Source organism: Vigna umbellata, chromosome 5, assembly GCF_029865625.1.
Source record: "Vigna umbellata cultivar VRB3 chromosome 5, Vumbellata_1.0, whole genome shotgun sequence".
NCBI classification, from domain to species: domain Eukaryota; kingdom Viridiplantae; phylum Streptophyta; class Magnoliopsida; order Fabales; family Fabaceae; genus Vigna; species Vigna umbellata.
In genome coordinates, this window is record NC_142169.1 from 50,887,336 (window position 1) to 50,905,834 (window position 18,499).

General features: G+C 32.5%; 4 protein-coding genes and 2 non-coding genes across 6 annotated transcripts; 3 read left to right on the forward strand and 3 right to left on the reverse strand.

Annotated features, from left to right (window-relative positions):
• Positions 1 to 1,714: 1,714 nt before the first annotated feature.
• On the forward strand, positions 1,715 to 4,701 carry LOC124828664 (GDSL esterase/lipase At5g55050). The gene is made up of 5 exons (XM_047302018.2): positions 1,715 to 2,083; positions 2,873 to 3,018; positions 3,216 to 3,449; positions 3,712 to 3,958; positions 4,238 to 4,701. Exons 1-5 carry the CDS (start codon positions 1,843 to 1,845, stop codon positions 4,456 to 4,458), a joined length of 1,089 nt encoding a protein of 362 aa, XP_047157974.1. The 5' UTR covers positions 1,715 to 1,842; the 3' UTR covers positions 4,459 to 4,701.
• A 512-nt stretch (positions 4,702 to 5,213) lies between these two features.
• LOC124828677 (U1 spliceosomal RNA) lies at positions 5,214 to 5,370 on the reverse strand. The gene has a single exon (XR_007028039.2). It is a non-coding gene; the product is annotated as a U1 spliceosomal RNA (small nuclear RNA).
• A 664-nt stretch (positions 5,371 to 6,034) lies between these two features.
• LOC124828676 (U1 spliceosomal RNA) lies at positions 6,035 to 6,194 on the reverse strand. The gene has a single exon (XR_007028038.1). It is a non-coding gene; the product is annotated as a U1 spliceosomal RNA (small nuclear RNA).
• Positions 6,195 to 7,709: 1,515 nt separating this feature from the next.
• On the forward strand, positions 7,710 to 10,904 carry LOC124828667 (Myb domain protein). The gene is made up of 5 exons (XM_047302023.2): positions 7,710 to 8,448; positions 9,039 to 9,195; positions 9,463 to 9,570; positions 10,145 to 10,209; positions 10,315 to 10,904. Exons 2-5 carry the CDS (start codon positions 9,112 to 9,114, stop codon positions 10,460 to 10,462), a joined length of 405 nt encoding a protein of 134 aa, XP_047157979.1. The 5' UTR covers positions 7,710 to 8,448; positions 9,039 to 9,111; the 3' UTR covers positions 10,463 to 10,904.
• An 872-nt stretch (positions 10,905 to 11,776) lies between these two features.
• Positions 11,777 to 12,759, forward strand: LOC124828666 (small heat shock protein, chloroplastic-like). The gene is made up of 2 exons (XM_047302021.2): positions 11,777 to 12,086; positions 12,185 to 12,759. Exons 1-2 carry the CDS (start codon positions 11,792 to 11,794, stop codon positions 12,673 to 12,675), a joined length of 786 nt encoding a protein of 261 aa, XP_047157977.1. The 5' UTR covers positions 11,777 to 11,791; the 3' UTR covers positions 12,676 to 12,759.
• An 86-nt stretch (positions 12,760 to 12,845) lies between these two features.
• Positions 12,846 to 16,855, reverse strand: LOC124828665 (uncharacterized). Its single transcript, XM_047302019.2, has 9 exons — positions 16,569 to 16,855; positions 15,839 to 15,864; positions 15,456 to 15,537; positions 15,170 to 15,379; positions 14,114 to 14,236; positions 13,978 to 14,035; positions 13,816 to 13,889; positions 13,385 to 13,473; positions 12,846 to 13,301 (listed from the first exon to the last, which is right to left on the reverse strand). Exons 1-9 carry the CDS (start codon positions 16,650 to 16,652, stop codon positions 13,232 to 13,234), a joined length of 816 nt encoding a protein of 271 aa, XP_047157975.1. The 5' UTR covers positions 16,653 to 16,855; the 3' UTR covers positions 12,846 to 13,231.
• Between the last annotated feature and the right edge of the window lie 1,644 nt (positions 16,856 to 18,499).

Sequence of the window (18,499 nt, forward strand, 5' to 3'; positions counted from 1 at the left end):
ACAATATATTATTAATTAATTTTTTAATATCTTTATTATTGTTATTATTATTTTTAATCTATATATAAAAATTTTAAATTAGGGATAATTTGAAATAGAGGAGTATCGAATTCTTTTATATAAAATTTGAAAGTATGATTTAAGAAGTAGTTGAAATGGCATTAATGATGCCGCGTGAAGATAATGAGAGAGACTGAGTTGTCGGCAATTTTTTTTTTTTGTTTATTTAAAATTGTGATTGTGGAAGTTATCTGAAAAGATGAATAATAAAGGAAGAAGTCAAATTTTCTGACTTCACAGGTCAATCAACTAATTCTTTTACATTTAAAGTCTTGCTCAAATCTAATGTTAATAAAACCCTCATCATTCATGTTTTTTTTCTTCAGCATCATCCTTCTTTAAATGGTTTATTTTTACTTTACCATGATAAAATAAAAAATTAATCTCCTAATTATTATTAAAATAAAAATAGTAAATTATAAAAGAATATATTTGCAAAAAATAATTATAAAATTTTAAAAATAAAATAAGTACTAAAATAATTTGTACTAATAAGAGTAAAGTAATGTGTACACTGATAAAATATACTTCATAATACCTTTTGGTGTACACATTAATTTCCTGATATCAGCATAAATTATTATATTTTTCAAATTTTATAATTATTTATAAAATTAATTATATAGATTTATAGATAATTATATAGTAAATAATAAAATATAAATTTATATAAGTTTATACTTAATTATTTTACAAGTATAATAATATTATTACAAAAAAAGACTTTGAATAAAATGTTATATTTTTTAATTATTAAAAAATAAATTTAGATTATTAAAAATTAACTAAAATATAAATAAATATTATAAAAGTTACTAGTTTTAATACATTCATAACATTATATAAATCTTATATTTAATCATTATACATAGCATAAATTATAAAGTTAACGTTGTAAATAGACACATCCAAATATGTTTAATTGCATTATTATAATAATTATAATTATAATTTGATTATATCTAATTAAATATATACTACAAAATAAAATAAGCCTTTTCATTGTCCTTCAAATACAATAATGTTGATATTTTTAAATGTATTTAATATTATTTTTTAAAATTTGAATCTTTAATATGTCTATAAATAATTTAAATTATAAATAACTCAAACATGGATCTAATTCAATATTGTTTGACACAATAAAATATAAATAATTTGGATTAAAATAACTATGCATATTCATTTTGAAAGTTTGAAAATAAGATAGTATCAAAACTTGAAACATAATCAAATTTCAATTTTACATCGAAATTTAAGAATTAAAAAAAAAATTTAATTTAAATAATTTGTATATGGAGTGGTACGAATAAGAAAGACTTTTATAATGAAATAATTATTAAATGGATGTTAATACAAAGAAAAGAGGAAAAATTTAAATAAGGGATATTATTGATTTTCTAAAAAGAATCAAACACAACTCCTATTATTTCATTTATCTCAATATTGAACTGAATATGAGATAAAAAGAAAAAGGACTATATGTAGAGACATTCTATGTGTGAAAATTTAGAATCTGTTAACTATGAAGAGAAAGTTAGGTTGAGCAGAATTTAGTGAGTTCAATATTTCTGAGACAAAGACAATTTGAATGTGTGGTTCTGCCATCACCAATTTATTACAAATCAAAGATACAATATGAACATTCAATATCTCAGAGTACAATATCTGTCACTGAACATTATCACTAGCCTTAGAAAAACTTCTTCTTTTCACACTCATCAACTTTCTCATTTTTTCATCTTTAAATCTCTGACCAATTCTTAGAAGGATCATCCCAACATGGTAAGCAGAATTTCTGTTCTCTTTCTCTGTTTCTTCATCTTCTTCACCTCAGAACTCTTGGAAGCTCAAAAGCCTCCAGCAGTTTATGTGTTTGGAGACTCACTTGTTGATGTTGGCAACAACAATTACTTGCCTTTATCCATTGAAAAGGCAATTCTTCCTCACTATGGCATTGATTTTCCAACTAAGAAACCCACTGGCAGATTCACCAATGGCAAGAATGCTGCAGATTTAATTGGTCAGTCACTCAAAAATTTACTCTCTACATTGGGTCATCCTGCTTTTTCATAGTAGGAGTATTTGAAGATGAACAATCTTTAATTTTCATCATTGAAATCTTTCTGTTCTCTTATTTATTTATTGTTATTAAGTTGTTCAGTTTCTGCATGTTTCTCTTCTGCTGCATGTGTACTGAGTTTGTTACTTTGTTACCCAACACATTTTTATACTCACTTTAATTCATTATTTTTTCTTTTTTCTTTACAAATACCAAAGTTTACTTTTTTAATGTTATTTTACTTTAAAAGTGGGTTGCCAAATAGCTCTTTTATATCAAAAAAATCATTTCACTGTAATTAAAAGGCTTCATTGAGCTAAAGTTTTGCCGTGCAAATAATATCTGGCATGGACAAGAATTGGAGGGCAACACTTTAACCTATTACTCTTTGTTTTCTTTTGTAAGAAAATCATGGATGATGAGATAACTCCAAAAGTCCTAAGAGGGTCATCAACATGGGAATAGAAGAAGTACATTAATTTTTTGTATTGACTTCAAAAAGAAAATTATGGTTTAAATAAGGAATGTAGGAAACCAAAGGCACTTTCTTTATAGCAATGTGGGAAATAAAAGAAAGACATTTTCTTTTTGATTGGGAGACAACCAAGGAAAACTTGTATTGCACATAAAAAGGAGCAAAAAGTTAATGTCACTGTTTTATTTGTTTTTGCATACATATTGATAATAGTAGCACAAAGTTAGAAATTGTGTTTTGCTAATATTGCCATGAAATGAATTGTTGGGTGACAGCTGAAAAATTGGGTCTACCCACTTCACCACCTTATCTCTCCCTTCTGTCTAAAGTCCACAATTCCAACAAAAACATGTCTTTTGTGAGTGGTGTTAACTTTGCCTCTGGAGGTGCTGGAATATTTAATGCCTCAGATAAAGGTTTTGTAAGTACAATTCTTATTTTCTCATTCTTTCTCTACTGTTACTTTTATTCATCATATTTAGGAGATTATAGTATAACAGAATTACTATACCAATAAAAAGAACAAAAGTGAAAAGCAAAATGACCCTTAAGCAACACCTCAAAATAATAAGAAAATCTTCCTTAAATGAGTTATCTCTTATGAGACATCTTTTGCAGATGCAATCAATTCCTTTGCAGAAACAAGTTGACTACTACTCACAAGTCCATGAAACACTTAGACAGCAAGTAGGAGCATCTTCTCTTGAGAAACACCTCTCAAAGTCTATTTTCATTGTGGTGATTGGTGGCAACGATATCTTTGGTTACTTTGACTCAGAGGATCTTCAAAAGAAAAACACTCCTCAACAGTATGCAGTTTCCATGGCTTCCACATTAAAACTTCAACTACAGGTAAACACCATGCTTGCAAACAGTAAGCAGCAGCTTGGCATGTGTTGAACTTGTGCTTGCAAAGTTCATTTTGATTGAAATTAGTTCAGATTAGAACTAATTTTGGAGGGATTTAAATTATACTTAAGCAAAAGCTATCCAAAGCTATTTTAACTCAATCAATTTCAGTATGAAATCAAACATGTGAACATTTGTCTAAAACCATGTTAATGAACTTACTTACACATCTATGATAAACATATACTTTAATTTGGTTTGGCAGAGATTATACAACAATGGTGCAAAGAAATTTGAGGTTGCTGGTGTTGGTCCAATTGGGTGCTGCCCTGCATACAGGCTCAAGAACAAAACAGAATGTGTTTCTGCAGCAAATGACTTGTCAGCCAAATACAATGAAGCCCTTCAATCCATGTTAAAGGAATGGAAGTTAGAGAAAAAAGACATAAGTTATTCCTATTTTGATACTTATGCTGCCCTCCAGGACCTCATTTACAATTCAACTTCTTATGGTAAGAACATATTACCCTTTGTGCCTTTACACTATTATTGGTGTAGATATTGGATATTAGGACACCACCATTCCTCAGGCAAATTGTTTCATGTAAACCCTTTTAAAATGATGAATAAAAAGTTCATAATCATACATAGTAAATTGTGTACTAATATTTATTATTACTTTACAAAACATGTAATAAAAACTAGCATGTTGGAAAGTATGTGATTTGTAGAAAATTTCTTAGATTGAGATGAGGAGAAGATGTTTACCAAAGTGTGCATCCCCTTTGCAGGATTTGGTAATGTAAAAGGTGCTTGTTGTGGACTTGGTGAGTTGAATGCCCAAATTCCATGTCTACCAATTTCAAGCATTTGTTCCAACAGACAAGACCATGTTTTCTGGGATGCATTCCACCCTACAGAGGCAGCTTCTCGCATATTTGTGGATGAAATATTCAAAGGACCTTCAAAATTCATATCTCCTATTAATATGGAACAGCTATTGGCTATTTGAATTGGAAAAACAGTGATTACCCTTTGTAATCTACCTACCACTTTTTTTTTTCTAGGGTTACTTATTATAAAACAGAATAGGAAAAGGAAAAATAGATTATTGTTTAAAAAATCCACACCAATAGCACTAACCCCTGCTTCTTAATGTTATCAGTTCCAGTAATATCAGAATTTAGTGTTCTTAAACAAAGTCTCAAGTTTAAATATTTTGAATGAAAAAATATTACAAAGGTTTTGTACTAAAGATGACCACACCATTGTCATTTAATTATGTGTATTATTGGTTCATATTCTTAGAAACTTTAACCTGTTTATTGTGAACTTTTTGCATCTCAAACATGGCAATGCAACACAAAACTAACTAGTTAATTTGATTGAATTAATCTTGTCATCCAAGAACATGGGTAAAAATTATTGTAAGGGGTCACAGAATAAGAAAACACTAGCAAAAACAAGGAGGAGCAAATCTGAGTGTAAAAACAATCTTAAAAGCCAATAAACAAGTTTGTAAAAGGTGAAATGAAAGATCATCTATGAATTGTCTGGAAACTCAATTTGAAATAGAAAAGAAAAAAAAAAGGAAAGGTTGGCTGAAGTTCATTTAAACTTTAATCTCATTTTCGTGTCCCATGTTCAGAATATTGAAATAAGTATTAAGCAAAATTTACTATAACTCAAATAAGGGTCAAATCTTCAGTACAGTCAAATAAAATTTACTATAACTCAAATAAGGGTCAAATCTTCAGTACAGTCAAATAAGGGCCGCGTGAATCGCAGGCCCACACTCACAAATTACGATGTAGGTTCTACAATTTTGTAGACCTTAGAGCAGGGGCATTCCAAGTGCAATGAAAACCACTGACCTAGGCCATGGACCTACTTGATTGTCCATTGACCCCATCCAGGTATGTAAGTCCTATTCCAACTCACCTAGTTTCAATCTTATAATCATATTCTAATTTATTATGGCTGACATTTCCTGATGTGGGACTCTTTTACCATAGGATACTTCAAAGTCCCGTCTTACAAATATTCTTTTGCGAATTTTTGTTGCACAAACACAGTTGAAACACTTGCATATAAATCTGTGGCAAGTGTTTGTGCACTTTCTCAAACTACAAGTTTGGAAAGCTAACTAGTGCAACATCTATTTTGCATTGAACTTGCAATAGTACCTCTCATTTTACCTATATCTCAACAGTTTCAAGACTAAACCTAGTCTTAGGCAAAGCAACATATTTTTCCAGTTCTGAAAAGCATTTCTATAATCAAATTGTCATTCATTTTAAAGTACAAAATCAAATATAAAGCGATTAGGTGCTAACTTAATAAAGCCATTACCAAACCACAATTAGTAGAGTTCCATATTCAATAAAAATGTCAAATCTGGAAATGTGGACCTTGACAAAAATTTGAACCAGCAAAAAAGTAACGTTGAGTTAGTAGAAGATGCTGTACTAAAAGTAGAAGAGTTAAGAGAATAAAAACAACTGTACTAAAAGAAGAGTTAAGAGAAGAAAAAACACTGCACTAAAAAAGACGAACTAAGAGACGAAATAATATTTTACTCAAAATAGAAGAGGGCTGCGCGAACGCAAGCCCCACTGCAAGAAATTTTGATGTAGACTCTGTTCATAGAACAGACCTTAGGATAATGCCCCTCCTATGTGCAATGGAGGTCAAAACCCTAGGCGATAGACCTTATTGATCGTCCATACACCCCACCCAGGTAAGTGAGTAACAACGGGTCCAAAGCTTAAGTTTTATAACTCTTCCTATCCCTTAAATTACCTCAATTTTTCAGTGTGGGACTAATCTACTTCTAATAATCTACTAATGATCATGCACAGGTATGTGACATTCTAAGGGATATTTATCTCCCAGAAATCAATGGCATGGCATATCATTCATTAGGCATGTTTTTGTGTCTCCTTGGTTTACAATTTACACACTCATTGATGTTGTTCTTTCAATTTTGCATATCCTCTTGTGACTATTGATGAAAGCCAAAGATAAAGAAGCATTTGGTAAGCCTTCAGTATTTAATCGGCTAGACCAAACTACATTGAGAAAATCTTGTCCCAGGAACATAAATTAGTTTTTAATTTTCATCATTTCATTTTGACAGTGTATGGATCATGCTCATTAAACCTTTTTTCCAATGGTCTTAGCTGTCATTTTAATTTTCAGTCCCGGGCCAATCCTAACCCCTCTAGTGACTATTAAATGACATCTTTAATATATATTGTTACTTTAAGTTCCATCTTTGGCTTTTAGGTTTTAGGTTTTAGCTTTTAATTCACATGAACATGCTTTTAACTTCTGTTTGCTTTCGAAAAGCATTAGTCTTTAAGATTAGAGTTTGTGACATAAATGAAGGCTTAATTTTTAAATCTTCTAAACCAATGTAAAGCAGCATGTTTTCATCTGTAATAATTATTATAATTTATTAAGCCTTTTCTTTTCCTCCTTGGAGGAATTGGGACTAATTTGAAGAAATCAGGAATACCTGACTTGCTAAATGTTACAATTTTACTACTATTAATTACTAACTACATACTGAGTTTTGCCTCACATAATATGGCATGACATATCCTTTTTAAACTTATAGTTTCTCCGAAAGCCTTGCCTCAGTCCTCAATTATTTAATTCCAGTTTTTTTTAGATTTTTCTTTGTTCGTGTTGAAGCTGCATTTTCCAAGTTATCTAGGTAGAGGCATGCTTGAGGAAAAGTTTGACGTTTCCATTCCCATTTTCATTAATATTTTCAAAAAATTCAATTTGTTTTCTCTTTTTTTCTTGTTTTGAAAGATTAGTATAGGAAATTATGAAAACAATATTTCAAAACAGGACACTGAATGAATAATAAGGTGACAGTTTTTCATTATTAATGATGAAAACAGAAATGTTTTCTCAAACCAAATAGGCTTTTAAGTTTTTAGATTTGACCATCTTAGTAATCTTAAAATTATTTACTTGTTAATTTTTTTCACGTGCAAGTTGTACATAGCAATCAGGTTGTGATAATATGTTTATTTGTTGGTTTAATGTCTCCGTAGATCCCTATTTTGGTCATGAATTTTAAATAGGTCCTCTTCATTTTCGGTGTATCAATTGAGTCCTTTTTTTTGTAAAATTGAATCAATTACAGGCCTGCCGTTAATTTGGACAAACGGCCGTTACAGTATTGGTTACGTGGCATGGTTGAGTGCAGTTACTAATCAGACAGACGTGGCATTTAAAACGATTTTTGTATTAAATAATTGGTATGCACAGATGTATATTCAGTTTTGGGTAAGGGCAAAGCAGGAAATTTGAAAAAATTAAGGGCACAGATGTATCCACCCCTCATCACACAAACCTCGTCTTCTCTCTTCATTCTTTCCACTCTACACAATCTCAATTTTCCAAAACCATGGCACTTTCTTCTGCAACTGCTTCCTCCAGATTCATACTTTCCCCACCTGCATCATCTACAGTTTCTTCCATTCCCTCACCCAGTTCAATGTTGGACTGAGAAATAAAATTACCACTACTTTCTTCAGCCATCATTAACAAAATCGAGCCCAAGCCAAATCAGGATTTCAAACCTCTAAAGGAGTCACGCGTCAGTGACGGTGGTTGGGAACTGCAGCTGCACCGGAGCGAGCGGAATTGAACCACGGAGGCACTAGAGGCGGCCCGATTTGAAGCAGCGGCGGCGTGGCGACTGGATCCGAAGCAGCGCTGGTGGCGGTTGCTGGCGTTGGTCGCGTGTAGCACTGGCAAATCTGAGCCGCGTGCGGAGAAAGAAGAAGCGTCGCGACCGTCTTGATCCTGGTGACGAGCGGCGGCATGGGCAACGTCCTGGGTGGCCGGCGTCAGCCTCGCGCTCGAAGAATAGAAGACAGCGACGCCGCGGTCGGTCGTGGTTCCGATGGCGCCTGAGGTCACCGTCGACGCCGAGACCGGTAGAGGTCGTCCCCTTTTTGCGGTGGCTGTGTGGGCAGAGGTAAGTGTCTCTGGATTTCTCTCGTTCAGAAGAGAAGATGGAGTCTTCTGCAGATACATCTGTGCCTTTAATTTTTTTCAAATTTCCTACTTTGCCCTTACCCAAAACTGAATATACATCTGTGCATAACATCTGTGCATACCAATTATTTAATACAAAAATCGTTTTAAATGCCACGTCTGATTAGTAACTGCACTCAACCATGCCACGTAACCAATACTGTAACGGCCGTTTGTCCAAATTAACGGCAGGCCTGTAATTGATTCAATTTTACAAAAAAAAGGACTCAATTGATACGCCGAAAATGAAGAGGACCTATTTGAAATTCATGACCAAAATAGGGACCTGCGTAGACATTAAACCTTATTTGTTTGTTCGAAAATATAAAAGAGAATACATTTTCTTCCTCAAATTAATAAACATATGTTCTTTATACCTCTTTGTTTTGTGTATGCCGTTACTTTAATTTTTATTTTTCCCATTAATTTTTATTTTTATTTTTTTATTTAGTTATCTGAAAGTGGGTATTGACAATAGTATATTAATATTTATGAAAATACATAAATATTAAATTCTTACTATATTCCCAGTGCACACGAAGAAAGAGTTTAGTTACTAATCTAAACTGAACAAAACCTTTGTTTGGAGAATTACCTTCGAACCATGCTGGCAGCGATTCGGAGAATGACGACAGTGGCAGGAGAAACTGCGCGCATCACCAGATTCTCTCTTCATGCTCCAAAACACGTTAGTTACTTTTTCTCTCTATTGTCTCCATACCCTTCTATTGGTACTTTTCCTTAAATTTATTTAATTTACTAAAATTAATCATATTTAGGTTGCAATAGATAGGGTTAATATCTTTTGAGCATACATCAATTGATGAAAATATTCAGGTTTATTGCAAGGTTGAAACTTTTACGGTAAATAGAATTGATGGAACCGTGATGTCCTCCGTAAGTAATAATTATCATGGTTTCTTGTTTTGAATTTTGAATTTTGTTGTTGTTTCAGGTAGAGGTGGAATTTGGCGATGGTAGAATGTTCAAGCTATCTGCTGAATTTCTCAGAATAAATAGTCCCGCAGTTGATGGGAAGATTAGGTCAATTGGAGGTGAAAAGGTACTACTTCTAGCAACTTTTGGGAGCTTATCATCATTTAATGGTTGAATTAGGGTATGTTTTGAAAAGTTTCTTTGTATTTGGGCTTATAATGAGAAGCACTTGTTGAAGTGGTTGAGGCAGATTGTGAAAGTAGCTCATGATTTGTCTCTACGCTGTTTTCAGATTATTTAACTCCACAGGATAGCTTATGAAAACAGCTACAACTTGTAGGAAAGCAGTTTAATCCTATTTTCATTTTTATTATTGAAACAATTTATGCATGAGTGTTTGTTTGACAAGCACTAAAGTCCTGTATGGATCAATTTCTTCATAAGCACGAGTATAGAAATGAAATAAAAGGCTCAGATCAAACATTTTCCCCAAGTTAAATGAGCATTTCAGGTTCTACACATTTGAAGTCTGTGAGTTAGTTCGTTTTTCTTTCTTTTTTTCTCCTATTGTTCTATAAGCACTAAATTAAGTTATTTGCCCAAATGCGCCCAATAACAATATCCTTTCTAATAGAATCGATTTTGAGGTGTTGAATTGAATTCTATTGATTCCTTTCTAATTATACTTCCTTTTGAACCAGGTGATATCTGGGAGGCGCCACGTAGGAATCATGTCTGCAGAACCAGTGGGAAACTATGGGGTGAGGTATCACTGCAAGCTTTGTCATATTAGATCTAAATTTCAGAGTTCTTGTTTTATTGCCCATCTGAACTAGACAGTAATGCATGATTGTTGAATTGGCTGGTTCAGGTTCAATTTTGATGACTTGCATAAGACTGGTATTTATTCATGGGACTACTTTTATCATCTGGGGAGTAACAAGTTTACCCTTATGAGAAATTACATTAAAACTTTGAAGAAACATGGGCTTAGTAGGGATCCAAGAGGAAGGAAGTGATGCAGACTTCAGTTTAATCACCCAAATATCAGTTTGAGATTTGGTGTCAAATATCAACATGGCACTCTGATAGCTTCATTTGTTGAAAGTGAAACCTGTAATGTTGAAGGGTTTGAGTTGAAGGAATGGTAAATTATGGATACCAATACTATTGGAGAAGAGAGGGGAATACAGGAAGGTTTTGCATCCTTTCCGAATTTTTTTTTTTTATGAGGAAAGGATAATATAATTGTCTGCCAAGGCAGTTCTGTATTTTCTAGAGAGCTCTTGATTCCATTTTAGATCTTGTTGTATTTTAATTGCTGTACCTTGTTTTTTTTTCTTCTTTACCCACATTCATGTAATAGAATCTGTAATCTTTAAAATTCTTTTGACTTAGCTGCAAAGTGCTCTGAAAAATATTGTGGGCTTTAATGGAAAAAAACCTTTTTTTCCTGGTGTTTGTTCAATGTGCCAAAACCCTTATAATGCTCATATTTCCACTGTGAAAACTTATATTGTAAACTTTACAAGACCCAATGAGCATAACTGGGAGGAGAAATGATATCAGTTTTTTTTTATTTAGTTATCTAAAAAGTAAAAGTTTATTTGTTCTATTTTCTATCAAGAAGCTAACAGAAAAAGGTAAGTATTTCTTCAAAATAAGTTATTTTAACAGTACTAGATATAATTAGCATTTAAAAAAAGTCTTCTATTGTATATTTGAATAATTTGATCCCTTTAGGTGATGATTAATTCACTTTATTTGATCTTTGAAAATCCGGGAATTTGTATCTTTCAGTAGTTAAATTAGAACTTTACACTATCTTTAATTTATTTTATGAAAATTACATTATAATATATTTATATTTATTTAAATATTATTAAAAGGTTTCATAGAAGATGAAAATTAAACTTCGAATACCTTCACTTTTGCTTTATCTCTCTCTATATTTACAAGATTTAAAAAATGATAGCTTTTTCATAATAAATTAGAAAGGACAACGGAAAAAGCAATAAAGAAGTGAATCGCTAGACAGAGAGACAGTGAGAAATATTACTCTCTGTTGGAATAGTGAAGAATTTGTCTGTGTTAGCTTCTTTTCTTGTGGTCCAGACAGTGTTGCTTGATAACAAAAGTGCACATTAGGAATTCGCGATAATTTGCTCCAAGCTGAATTAGATTTAAGCTACATAAGGACAAAGAAATTGGAATATGGAATATGTAAATATGGCATAGCTGCTGAAGAATTGTGTGGAGAACTCTAGAGTGAACCGAAGTCACATCACAAAAGATCAGATTTTTTATCATCTGGGTCTAGAAATGTCCAATGCATCCTATAAATTTAAATGCAAACATCAGCTTCTCAATGTCCTTTGTCTTACCCTAGCATTGACATCCCCTTCGCATCTTTGCCTAAAAGAAAAATGGCCTCAACTGTAGTACCAAATATGAGTTTCTATGCCCACACTTCATCTAGTAGAATAAACAAATTTTCCACTGTCAAATCGCTACCATTGTCAAATACAGGGAATAGAAATTTCTGCAACAATGTAAAGGCTACGGCAGGAGGTGAAGCAAGTCTGCAGAAGTTAAAGCATCAGCAGCAGCCAATGATGAGGGTGCCACAAGCTTCACCTAAAGGTAATTGAACAGTAATAATTCATAATTTCTTTTTATTCCTTCATTATACATTGAACACAGTGATGTTGACAAATGACAAATGATTACTCTTTATGCAGTGCTGTTGAACCAATTTCCGGTAGCAAGGACTGTGCAGCAAATGATGGACACAATGGAGAGGATGGTGGAGAATCCCTTAGTTTATGATAGCACTTCACCTTGGATAGTTGCAGGAGATGATGAATACAGTAAGGGAAAGATTCCTTGGGCAATAAAGGAAGGCCAGACAGATTACAGAATGAGATTCAACATGCCAGGAATGAACAAGGATGACGTCAAGGTATGGGTAGAAGAGAACATGCTGGTGGTGAAGGCCGAGAAGACACTCAAAGAGCACCATGAAGGTCAAGCAAACAGTAATGAAGAAATAAATACAAAATATGAAGAAGATTGGCCTGCCAATAGCTATGGTAGATATAACCATAGAATAGCCCTCCCAGAAAACATTGAGTTTGATAAGATTAAGGCACAGGTCAAAGATGGAATTCTTCATGTAACAATTCCCAAAGCCAACACCTCCGCAAAAGTAATTAACATAGATGTACACTAAATCTAAGCTCAAAATAAAGTTTGTTCACCGCTACATTAGTTTTTGTCATCTAATTTCTGACATGAAGGATAAAATGAAACCTTATTTCCTCAGCATAACGATACTGACATAATTTCAGTACGAATTTCTCTGGAAAAAAAAAAAAGCCATATAAAGTAAATCGCTGTAGATGATGAATAAAGGTTTGCACTATAAATTCCAATCAAGTCAGAAAACAAAATAAGAATACATTCTGGGTTCATGTTATTCCTTTCGTTAGTGTTGTAACGCACAATCAAATGCAAGTAGCCATGCAAGGCAGACTGAGCCATGCTGCCCCATTTTGTGTTCAGAAAGTGTACAAGAATCTGGCTTACAGATTAGCAAAACACAGAGGTCAAATAGCAGATTGGTATAAACTGGATTTCAAGAGCAGTTCATACTTTATCCATCAGTTACACTTTTGCTCTCTGAAAATGTAGGTCGGAGTCAAGTGCACTTTACACTGTATCCATCAGTGACTCCTTCACTTTTTGAAAATGTTGATTGAGAACTTCTTTGTGGAAAAAACAATCAATTAGGACGGCTTTTTCTTTCTACCGGTTTGTGAGATGCGCTTCAGCACTTGGGTTTCCTTTTTCATTCCTCTGTAATACAAAGGACCAACGTTAGTTGGAGCCATTAAAATTTTCCAAAATTAAGGTTGAGTGAGAAGTTTTGAAGTAAATACCTCTGATATAAGTAAACGTAGAGATAGTATAGTAGCAGTAGTATCACAAGCAAAATAGACACAAAGATGTAGAACACATTTGTCTTCTTCTGCACATGTCAAAAAATTAGTTAATGAAATTTTCTCTTACTTTCATCCTGCAGATATTTTTCCTTGTCTTCTTTTCATTGAGAGATCTATATCCAAAGTAAGATCCCATGTAACAAGTAAATGGGATCTTTTATGATTTTCTTTCCAGTTAGCTATACAATTTCTCAAGTTACATTGTTCCCGTTTTCTTAAAATCCTTATACAAATAAGGTTTTTCTGAAAATTGAGTATCAGTGTATGACTCATACAAGAAATTGTATATAGTTGGACAGGTATCATAGGTATACAAAAAGTAAGAAGTGATTGAAAAAAATAAAACCAATTATAGATTTCAGAATTACCCTGCGCCCTCTTGAGAAAGGTTGCCTACTTCCAATGCAGCTGTGTGCCTCACAGAATTGGTGCAAAAACAATTCTGTCAAAGTGTTCACATGAGAAAGCAATTTCATAAACCACCATAAATATGCCAATATTTTGCAAGAATGGAGAAAATATTGTAATACCATGAAGTCGGCTTGCCACAGGACCCTCATTAATTGGAAAACAACTGTCGGCTAAGCTCTATGAAAAAAAGGTACATTAGAAACACAAAAAATTAGTTACATTTTATTCTAAATGAATGGATAAACCAAAGCACACCTCACATAGATGTTTATTTCTAGCAGCAGCGGCAGGATTGCACTTTGATTTTTTTGAACCAGAATTCACTTCATGGTCACAGTGCAGTGCACCACATACATCTGCTAAGCACTGGCTTTCATTCTGGATTCAACACAGCTATCTCATTTCAGTAATTAATGCAACTGCATCACAAGATTGAGCAGAGAAGACTACCAAAATTTTCATCTTTTGGGTTACTATTACAAAATTTTCAAAGCTAAACATAGTAACATATTACTGAAATATGAAAGTTTTGTGAAATATCTTTTACTTTTGATGAGGGAAGACCATATAACTCAATCCAACAAGTATTTATTTCCTAAATGATACAACTGGATCAGATTTGTGAATAAAAATGAGAGTCTTTATTGATGAAGCCTACTTTGCAGTCCAAAACGTGGGTAGGGTACCCATAATTGAAACAATACAGAGAATAGTAAATTCCCTGAATTTTTGAGAGAGCCCAAGACTCTCCCTATATATGATATAAATTGATCAACTAATTCCTTTTCTCAATCCCTCTTCATATTTATAGGCAAACATGCTTTATTACTATAATTATCCCAGTCACAAATATAATTGGCAAATGACCAACTAACTATTAATGGGGGGTACCTAACACTACATATTTTGTTGTGCTTCTAGGTCAAGTGGGGATAACTCTCAAAACAGAGAGAGAGCTTAAAGAAACTAAGTATTTTACTTTGTCCTGGACATGAATTGAGTCCATTCTTAAATGTTAGGCTTGGCTTAAAAATTAGACAAGGCCGAAACATGCATGATGCACAGCTTGACCAGCAGTATCTTCTCATAGCAACGGTAAGCAGTACTGGAGCTCAGTTTGGTCCTATTACAACTCCACGTTCCTCATGAGATGACCATAATAATGTCATAAAATACCATATTCATAACTAAATAGTGACTGATGACATTTTGATTATTCAGTCCAACCCAATTTGTACCTTTTCAAAGATATTTTAGACATTTTTCCATTAACGGAAGAATAAAAAATAGTATTGAAGAAGAATTATCTACCAAATTAAGCAAATTGGAGTGTCTGTTGTCAAAATGCTGATCAAGATGTTTCTCTTCATAGAAACTTTTCTTACAGTACCCACATTGCCATTCATTTATATCTATATGAAACTTGTGCTGCTCCTGATCTCTGTATATGTCATTGTCAGGGTGAAACCTACACCGTTTTGGGATATGATATTTTTCTTTCTCCACAAAGGGCATCAAATACTGCAGCAAAAATCATATATCAGGAGAATGTACACTAATATCAATGGGAGTTATTTGTTTGGATATATTCTAATACCTCCTGAATGATCTTCCAAGCTGTTCTACTTCTTTCTCTAGAGCAATGTATTTGATGATCACCATCCACCTGATTCAAAATTCTGAACAGCTACATCATATATTAGCCACACCAATTCCTGAATCTTGGAACAAGAAGCAAGAAAGGCACAGAGATAGACCAATAGAAAGTAAAAGAAGGAAACAAATAAAACAAATTATACTAATTCCTGACGTCGAACAACGACAAAAGTTTATCAAGTACGAATCATACACCATTTTAGTTATTTAATTCCTTGCCCTTATCAATAACCGGATAACCACGAAGTGAGGCAGTTAACTACAAAATGAAAGCTAAAAATTGTGTTCTTCTGGTTCAAAATACTCAGTTTAAAGCTCGCTCACCTTCCAGCACTTGAATCTGCATAAACCTGTACAAAGAAACAATTGAAGATTTATGTTTATACTGTCATGAAAATTAGAAAAATAACTGCACAAGTTTGGAAATTGGAACTAAAAATAAACAAAACAAAACCAGGACCTAACTTAGCTGCTGAAGATAATTGCAAAAAACGGCTCACAATACTAATTTAAAAAGTTCCTACTTCTACGGTGATTCACACGAAAAATATGCCGATCAATTTTAACATCCAAAGAAAGGTAGCTAGAAAATAAGAACAAAAACACAGCATGAACAGAAACTGGACTAATTCCTTACACATCACAACTCCATTCTATGGCAATCCAAATTCAAGCGATCCCAAATAGTCCACGGCAACAAAATGAAACTTTCAGCAAAAAGAGGAGGTAACCACGGTGTGAAAGTAAGAAACACAGCATGCAATGCTCAATTCCCATTCCTCAAGTAGAAAAGGTAGAAAAATCATACAAGAACATATTGATTTGTGCAGAGAAAGAACCAAGGATCCTCAATCGCTTGGATCTCCATTATGTGCTAGAATAATTCAAATTCACGCAAACCAAATAGCCAATGATTAAATTCAGCAAAATCCCACCCAGAAGAAAAATGGGTATTTCCAATAATTCGACAAAACTGACAAAAGCACATAAAAGGATCACTTTTATTTTTTATAACTACATGATTAGTGTATGAAGTAGGTGAGATTGAAGATACCCTTGTGAACTGCAGAGAAAAACAGAGGCCACAAAGAATGTACAGAAGAAACAATGGATGATGCCAAACCCACATCTTCTTCATTCTTCTCTTGGTTTCTTGCTTTGTTCAATGCAAATTCCGAACAGAAAAAAAGGTTGAGACTTGCACCAAAAATGTTTTGGTGCAATCTCCGATGGGTACCAGAAACCCCTTGTGCAGCCACGACGCTTTATCCTATCAGGTTTTGCCGCGTGGCAAACCACTGGAATTGGCACGCCGTTTCTTTGACTTCTGCTGTCTAACCTTGGTGGACCTGTAATGTTTTTTCTTTGCAAGGTGATTTTAGGTTGATAAAACACCATTATGTTGGCTAATAATAACACACTTATGGTTACAATATATTTTTGGTTAACTCCAAAAATAACTATAACAATTAAAAAAAACTAAATCATAGTTTATAAATATATATATATATATATATATATATATATATATATATACACACACGTTATATAATCTATCATCATAAAATAGAGTCCGTATGTTGGTTAAAACATAGGTTATTAAGATTTCTTGGGTTAATTCTCACTCATTAGAAAATTATGCACAACCAACAAAAACAACCTATTTTTCACAATCTCAAATAGTCTAAAGGTTAAAAATTCAACATTTTCAAAATTTTATATCAAGTGTAACATTTAATAAGCAATTTAAATAACATCATGAATGTCAAATGTGTTGTTGAAGGTTGGATACCCTTTGCACTTGATAAATGTCACAGTTTAATATGCATAAAATAAATTTGAGGTTATATTAAGTTTTTTTTAAGTTCATATTCTTTAAGATTTAGAGTTGCAACATTTAAATACAATAGGGTTTAGATTGAAAGCATATCAAAAATAATTTCCATTTTAAAATTTTATATAAAAGTATGGTTCTACCCCTAGATACAACATATATTTTAATTTCATCATCATAAAATTCCTGCCACATTTTTCATTATATTTTTTAATCAAAATCAATCAATATCATACCAGTCCATTAATGGGTATTTAATATACTATTCAATCTAACGAAAATTTCAAACTTTTTTCATGTTTTATGTATCATGTAAATAATTGGTGGATCTTATATTTTCTTTCATCTCCAAGTAGAAAAGATCTTAGATCCCATGTCACCGAAATCATGTAAATGTTTCTACCACGTAATTATTTTCATCTTTATTTATATACTATTTTAAAAGCTACTTTCTCCAGTTTGACAATGTTACTAATATAGAGTTGTGTCACCTTTTTCTAAAAATAATTTTTCAAATTGATTGGTAAGAAATAGACATTTTTAGCCATTGACAATAATCTTACAACCTCATATTTTCTCTATGTGACAAATGGATAACAAAGTTCATTTATATGTTAATCCATGTATATCCAATTGATGGAATATACCACCAAATCGTTGATGTTTTATCCTAAACTTATAATAAATTAGAAAAATTAATGGATTTTATATGTCATTCTTCGAGTTAGACTGCTAATAAATCTTATAAAGATCCTAACATAATCTATTTGAACTCAATGTCATCTAAATCTCAAGTTGTTGTTCGACTCCAAATAAAAATCCTCAACATGCTTAATACCAAGACATTAATGGTACATTTTATGTTTATTACAGCCCATTAATCGGTTCTTATTGACGGTTTCAACCAATATAAAGAAGATTTTCTCATTTGTATACTTTACTTTTACTAATAATTTAAAATTAAAAAAAGGAAAAAATTTATAAGAATATATATAAAAAGGATTGTCCCATTTTATTTACGTATTTGATATTCTTATTTTATCTTTAATTATAGAATAAATAAATATATATATATATATATATAGGGTTAAATATGTTTTTGGTCCCCTAAGTATCACACGATTTTGGGTTAAATCCCTACTCGAAACTTT

Coding starts and splice junctions, on each gene's coding strand:
- LOC124828667 (XM_047302023.2), top strand. CDS start 9,112: ATGCTGGCAGCGATTCGGAGAATGACGACAGTGGCAGGAGAAACTGCG. Junction 9,196..9,462: donor CTCTTCATGCTCCAAAACAC/GTTAGTTACTTT, acceptor TTGTTGTTTCAG/GTAGAGGTGGAATTTGGCGA. Junction 10,210..10,314: donor GTGGGAAACTATGGGGTGAG/GTATCACTGCAA, acceptor TGGCTGGTTCAG/GTTCAATTTTGATGACTTGC.
- LOC124828665 (XM_047302019.2), bottom strand. CDS start 16,652: ATGAAGAAGATGTGGGTTTGGCATCATCCATTGTTTCTTCTGTACATT. Junction 15,865..16,568: donor TTTCTCTGCAGTTCACAAGG/GTATCTTCAATC, acceptor TTCTTTGTACAG/GTTTATGCAGATTCAAGTGC. Junction 14,036..14,113: donor GAAATAAACATCTATGTGAG/GTGTGCTTTGGT, acceptor TTTTTTTCATAG/AGCTTAGCCGACAGTTGTTT.
- LOC124828666 (XM_047302021.2), top strand. CDS start 11,792: ATGCAAACATCAGCTTCTCAATGTCCTTTGTCTTACCCTAGCATTGAC. Junction 12,087..12,184: donor GCCACAAGCTTCACCTAAAG/GTAATTGAACAG, acceptor CTCTTTATGCAG/TGCTGTTGAACCAATTTCCG.
- LOC124828664 (XM_047302018.2), top strand. CDS start 1,843: ATGGTAAGCAGAATTTCTGTTCTCTTTCTCTGTTTCTTCATCTTCTTC. Junction 3,019..3,215: donor ATGCCTCAGATAAAGGTTTT/GTAAGTACAATT, acceptor CATCTTTTGCAG/ATGCAATCAATTCCTTTGCA. Junction 3,959..4,237: donor TTACAATTCAACTTCTTATG/GTAAGAACATAT, acceptor TCCCCTTTGCAG/GATTTGGTAATGTAAAAGGT.